The sequence below is a fragment of the Hoplias malabaricus genome, chromosome 18 (genome assembly GCF_029633855.1).
Source record: "Hoplias malabaricus isolate fHopMal1 chromosome 18, fHopMal1.hap1, whole genome shotgun sequence".
NCBI classification, from domain to species: Eukaryota; Metazoa; Chordata; class Actinopteri; order Characiformes; family Erythrinidae; genus Hoplias; species Hoplias malabaricus.
The window spans coordinates 29,563,410-29,569,990 of record NC_089817.1 but is presented as its reverse complement, the minus strand read 5'-3'; the positions used below and the strand labels follow the sequence as shown (position 1 = coordinate 29,569,990).

The 6,581-nt window shown below is 41.9% G+C and overlaps 1 protein-coding gene across 1 annotated transcript; it reads right to left on the bottom strand.

Moving 5' to 3' along the window:
- Positions 1 to 622: 622 nt before the first annotated feature.
- On the bottom strand, positions 623 to 5,270 carry smfn (small fragment nuclease). The gene is made up of 7 exons (XM_066650985.1): positions 4,999 to 5,270; positions 3,808 to 3,891; positions 3,486 to 3,563; positions 2,881 to 2,992; positions 2,570 to 2,678; positions 2,275 to 2,328; positions 623 to 1,775 (listed from the first exon to the last, which is right to left on the bottom strand). Exons 1-7 carry the CDS (start codon positions 5,251 to 5,253, stop codon positions 1,649 to 1,651), a joined length of 819 nt encoding a protein of 272 aa, XP_066507082.1. The 5' UTR covers positions 5,254 to 5,270; the 3' UTR covers positions 623 to 1,648.
- Between the last annotated feature and the right edge of the window lie 1,311 nt (positions 5,271 to 6,581).

The window sequence follows — 6,581 nt, the reverse complement described above, 5'->3', positions numbered from 1 at the left end:
AGTGATGTGGTGCTGGTGCTGGAGTGGATCAGACACAGCAGTGCTGCTAGAGTTCGTAAAGCCCTTAGTGTTACTACTGGACTGAGAATAGTCCACCAACAACACATTGTGCAGCGACACGTGAGCTGCTGCCTCTGACCGTGACTGGGTTTAAAAACTCCAGCAGCACTGCTGTGCCTGATCCTCTCATATCAGCTGTGTAGGCTAGGACTAGGCTTAACCCCAGTCTGGGAAACCACCAGGCTTTGAAAAGATGATGGACCATTGCTGTTGGGATTTAATGGGGTTCAATCTAAGGAGCATTAATTCTAGATAAACACCACTCCAACTCATCTCATCCAGAGAATGCAGATCCGCTCTTTCCCAGTCCGGTATCCTCCCAGGCTCCACTCAGCCTTGGGCATGACGTCCTTAACGTCCGTCATGTGTTGCTGCTCCAGGGCATCTCCCTTTATTCCTTGTGTTCTCTCCTTCACCAATTACCAGCGGTGTATGATGTTCGCTGGAAGACCTGATCAAGGCTGTTTCTCAATCTCAAATTTAAGGTCCATCACTGCCACCTACTGGCAGAGGTCAGTTATTACAGCAAAGAAATGCAACGTGGAATGTAAATAAACCAGGAAGGATTTATTAAGAGATTAATCACTGGTTCTCTCTCTTTGAACGTTCAAGTATCACTTGTATCTGAGCCCAAGAGGAACAAAGCCCAGAGACAAGGAATTTTAACAAACAATCAATTCCCAAACAAACTTTTTGTGTGTTTTAAACGAAGGTGTTTTCTGTTGTCGGCCGTAACGAGAAATAAAATAAAACAAGGAACCAAGATAAAACACACAGTAAGAGGACTCACACACACAAACACACAGTGCAATCTGCATGAAAACCCAGAACACACTGACCCTACCTTCTCCAACACACACCTACCGTCGCACACAAACGTTTGGACATCCCTGGGCTAACGCTCCATTTGGCTGACTTTCACAGACGACATAAAAAAAAAAAAAACATGCAACTTTCAGAACTCTGCACGAACCTGGGAAAACAACAAAGGCATAAAACATCAAACCAACATTTTAAAGACATTTAAATTAAAACTAAACAGGTCATTTGACCAGGGGTGCCCAAACTTTTGCACACAACCAGTCATTGACTTGGGGGACCCTATAGAACAGGGAGCACTGTTCTCTTCATATTCGGTGGTTCTAGAGCCTTCCCAGTTTCACATGGGTCTAGAACCTTCCCCTAGTTGGTTACGGAATGCTTTTATTTTCTTTTTTTATAACTGATTTCACTCTGTAGAACCATTCTAGAACACCCCCCTCTCACACCCTCTAGGTTCCACCTCACTGCTGCATATTTACACTCCACTCCTATCCTTTCTATTAAATCATTCCAAAACATCTCCTTTAAAAAGGTTCTTCACACACAGCTCTTTAACAAACACGGTTCTTTTATGGAATCGCTCAAAGTGTACCATTCCAGCATCTTCTTCCCGGTCTAGAAGTGTAGAACAGTGTGACGGAGGGTGCAGATGTCGGTGTGTTGCTGTGTGTTTGGGTCAGTGTTAGCGGTCAGTGTGTTCTGGGCTCGAGTTCTTCCCTCTTCCATCAGAAAACTCCAAACCAAAACCCATCAGTCTGTGTCTAGTTTAAGCCACACTCTTGTTGTCACCGTTCTCCATGATCTTCCTCTTCTTCTCCTGCGCGTCCGCTTTGAAAACGTTGGCCCTGTAGAACCGGAGCTCCTTGATGCTCTCCTGAATGTCGTCCAGCGCTCTGGAAACACATAGAGGCGCATTAACACGACATCCAGACCCTGCGGGGGCGCTATAATAATAAAAACACGTCGGGTTTCCTAACCATTCATCAGCACTGGACGCTTGAGGACATTAACGTCTGTAAAGAAGCTCAGAGGAACATGATTTCTGTTCTGTTCCTCTTAATAGAGGCCCAAATTATAGTGCGCCCTCTAGTGGAGACAGCAGTCTTGTCATAGCTCTTATTAGAGCCAGTAACTACAGAATGAAAATGATAATTCAACCAATAATTCCCATTTCTACTGCTGTGTTCTAGAACATTCTTCCTCCCAGTGTGATTTTTAATAAACATCCAAACCTAAATCCCGTGTAATCCTTGTAACTGTGGTGTACATGTGCAGGACAAACACTGTGGAACGTAACTTCTCTATCAACTGGAAAGAACATGAACTCATAGTAACTTCACCGTGAAAATCCTGAAAAGTATCTGAACGTTACATCACCACTCCAGCACTGACCTGTGTGACGCTTTCTTCTGAGGAGTTAGTTTGTACTCCTCTGGGAACCAGCGTCTAGATAAAGGCAAGAGAAAAGTAACACGTTTGGTGCAGTTGTTTTCTCCACAGTGACCGCTCTGTCTTAATGATCCGCTGCTCTGGACCCTCCACCAGAGGGAGGAGGGTGGGATAATGGGGTCAGATATATGTCTGAGCACATCAATGGAAACAAAGGGTCAGAAAGGTCATCTGATCACAGTCCGAGGCATGCACCGCTGACCACAGTGAGCCAGTTTATTCTCTCACACACACACACCTGCAGAGCTCCTTGACCGTGCTCACGTCAATGATGCGATAGTGCAGGTGCCGCATGAACTGGGGCATGTACTTGTCCAGAAACTTCTTATCAGCATGAACAGAGTTTCCTGGAAATAAATAAACATAACAGACTCAGTGGTGACCACTGGTCAGCAGATACAACCTGATTAGGGCTGGGTACTGTATCTACATTTACAGCAGTGTACAGTTTTAATCAGAATACAGACACAGGCTTTGCTTTGGGAGGGAATCGACCCCCAGCCCTAGTTCTGATAATGTGATGAATTAAGAGTGTGTTTTGGGTCTTGCCTGCGAGTGGACACTGTCCAGGCGGAGTGTGTTGTCTGATGAAGGACAGGAACTCGTACTCCGCCTGCTGCAGAGAGATCTTACTGTCTCTCACGGCCTGGGTCAACCCTGACTGACCACAACAAACACAACGTATATCCCCTTTAACTCAGAAACCAACCGTTACATGTTCTCAGAGCATCAAATAAAACGTATATAAATGATACGCCAAATACGTTGTTTGTTCCAGGCTCAACTAGGCCCTAAATGCTCGGTGTCATCTTCAGTAGAATGGATGGGAACACGGTTTCCTGTGGCGCTGAGCATTTAGGGACTGGTTGAGCCCGTAATGAACAACAACATTTGAGCTGTGTGTTTGTAACTTCTGTACCACAAGAGATTGCAAATCTGACTGTGGCAATTCTGACACAATTCTGCTCTTCCGTGGTCTACTAATTGGCCAAATAACTTGCAGTTCATCCAAAATGGCGGCTGTGTTCCAGACGTAGCTTATAAGGATAGGCCCCTGACACCTCATTACTTGCTGGAGGTATTTAGATGTGTCATTTTGTCATGTCATGCTTTAAATCTAATTTGTACATCTAATAACAGACCATAGCACTTACTCTCCCGTGATGTTCTTTGCACCAGTCGGACATGCTGTCCAGCAGCTCGTTCGGCTGATTGATGATCAGATTTGGACCCTACAAATAAGCACAGAGCCATGAATGCTGGCTGAGGTGGAATTTAAATATCAAAACATACAGAGAGATGGTGAAGAGATTATAGAATTATTTCTATAATTTGGACAATCTCTGGGATTAGTGGTTCTCAAAAAGCCACAAGACTGCGTTACTGATAATTCCCCTCTCCCACTGCAGTCCAAGAGCTGCAAATGGCAACAGTTTTGCAGCACTCCACTACAGCATCCCGCTGCAGCTCTCTCACCTCTGCTAAGATGTTCAGATCGGAGTCTGTGATGAGGCAGGCCATTTCTATTATCTGGTCCTTTTCAATGTCAAGCCCTGTCATCTGAAAGAAGCAAGGATTTAAGTTAAGACAGACAAACAATAGATCAGGAGAATTCAGCTCGTGTTGTGTTTTAAAGGACTGTGTTCTTGTCAATCAGCATGTCGTGGCTGGGTGATCAGTAACACCAACACTAGAGCATTGATCAGTATAAATCAATATAAGCCAACGAATACATCGTTCACCAGACGACGATGTGTGTGTACCACCCCCTTGAGAGCTTTGGTTCCTTCCACCAGCTTCAAGGGAGACCCCCCCCCCCCCCTTCTTCCCTGCCACTGTGGCATTTGGCTGCTCACCTTATTCAAACTTTATGTTTTAACAGTGGGTTTCTGAAAAGCTGCTTTGTGACACACTCAGGCTTTAAAATGTGCTAAACAACAAAGTTCTTATCTATGAAGACTTGCCTTGACATAATCCACCATTGAATTCATACCAAACTGTGCACAGGATATTGTGCATATAAGATTGTGTCATTGTAAACATATGAAACCTCGGTCAGGAAGCAGTAATCTCGTCCAGTTATTGCATCATAACTTACATTACCTCAATTTAAACTGAATAAGTTGTCAAACATATACTTTACATTCAAATGGTCACTTTTAATTGACTAATTTTTCAAATGTAAAACTGACAAAAAAAGTAAGTGAAAATATAAGAATATACACATAAGTTTAGCCCTAAAACAAATTCGTCAGCATCTTTAGAACTTTCCGTTCCACCTTAAATGATGCAGCAAATCTATGTAACCGCTGCTCCACTTAAAGTGGAAAGAACTATTCCCAAAATGGCGTAAAAATAAAAATAAACCAATAAAATGGTGTACAAAAAATAAAAGTAAATCAATTAAATCTAACATTCTAACAGTAATATTGTATATAAAAAATATATACATAAAATAGTTAGAATGCAAAACTGTTTCGTCTTTGGAATTTTCCGTTCCACCTTAAAAGGTGCCGCAGCAGCGCTTGAGCCGTTGCCAACTGGCGCCTGTACTGCTGCGCTATTTAAGGTGGAATGGGGAGTTACAAAGTAGAGGGTAAAACAATGAAATTAAATCTGCACATTTTATTACAAATTAAGCACATAGGGGTCAGTGGGAGTGTTTACCTCCAGATCTACCCACACCATCCTATGACTGAGGCTCCCCGAGGAGGACGAAGCGTGTGTTTTCCTCCACATCTTCACTTTCTCAGTGACACAGCGGTGTGTAAGGAGGCACTGTGTGTGTGGAGAGGAGCGCGAGAGTGTGTGTAAAATGCGTGGAGTGTATACAGAGCTGCGTGGGTGTATGAGAGTGTGTGAACCTGTGTAAAAGCCCACTGTTAATCTCCACGCCGCGGACGCTCTTATAGCCGCTGCCATGCTACACACTGACGACACCGACTACACCGAAATACATTAGAATAAAAGTCCTTTAAGAATTAATTTATTCAGGATTTTTTTAAAACCACTAAACATTCACAGTGATTAATTAATAATTAGGGTCTTTTTAGTGCAGTTTATACATTTGTTTCAATTTTAGCTGAAAAAAAAATGAATTTGAGATGTCTCGAGTTGAAGTTAATAAAAATACATATAACGGTAAAGTACTGAGACATAATATTGTAAGTAATATTCAGGAAATATAATTATGAAAATAATAATGACATTGTTGATATGTGTGCGTTTCTGTAAGTACTACACTGTTGATTGATATTCCCTAAGCAGTTAGCTTAGCTTAGCCTAGAATTTTAACTGACAATATTTACCTCAGTAAAACTTCATTAATTATTTATAGTTATTTCACTGTAGTTCATTCATTTGTTTATAAATGATTCTAACGAAGTAAACCACATGTCAGCTGAAGATGAACACTTTAATTAGCTTTTATTTAATGGTAATTCTAGGGCCACGTTCATATCCAATTCGCCACAGTGGGAAAAGTCATATTTTGTGTCAGAAGTGAGTCAGGACTGTTTGTGACTGTCCAGAAAGACAGGTGGACTACTTTTGGTTTACAGCAAGAAGTGGGGCATCTAAATGACATTTATACATTCATCTAAAATCTAGAGGGGAATTAGTTAAATAAAACTACACGCTGTGGGGGGAATCTTCATTTTTTTTTGCGAATATTTAGCGTCTGTGACGGTTATTTCGGTTGCCACTGAAATTCCAGAAGATGGCGCCATGGCTTTGTTAATGATCTGATACACGACGCACTTCCTGTGAGTCCAATCGGTGAAATCATTAGCGTCACCACAACTGGCCTAATACAAGTATAAACATATATGTAATTTATTTCATATCCTACCTTTTGTGTGAACCTCAGCTGTGTGAAATTAGGCCCAAAACAGAAGTGGATAAAAAAAATATATATATTTTTCCTCCTGTCTTCCTCTCCTTTACTTCATCTCCTCCTTTCTTCTTTCATTTTCTACATTTGGTTCTTTCTATCGCCTTATTCTTTTTTTCTATCTGCTTTTCTGTCTTTTCTTTCATTTACGTGTTTTTATCCCACACCCACACACTTTTTTTCCTCTTACTTTTGTCTTCTTTTTTGCCCCCATTTCTGTGTTTTCTCATTGTCTTGGTTTTGTTCTTATTCCCTCACTTCCATCTCTCACACTACTTTCCTCTTCATCTCTCTCTCTCTCTCTCTCTCTCTCTCTCTCTCTCCTTCAGCTCTTTTATTTACTCTCTCTTCTTCATCG

Coding starts and splice junctions, on each gene's coding strand:
- smfn (XM_066650985.1), bottom strand. CDS start 5,253: ATGGCAGCGGCTATAAGAGCGTCCGCGGCGTGGAGATTAACAGTGGGC. Junction 3,892..4,998: donor TGGTGTGGGTAGATCTGGAG/GTAAACACTCCC, acceptor TGCTTCTTTCAG/ATGACAGGGCTTGACATTGA. Junction 2,993..3,485: donor GCAAAGAACATCACGGGAGA/GTAAGTGCTATG, acceptor TGTTGTGGTCAG/TCAGGGTTGACCCAGGCCGT.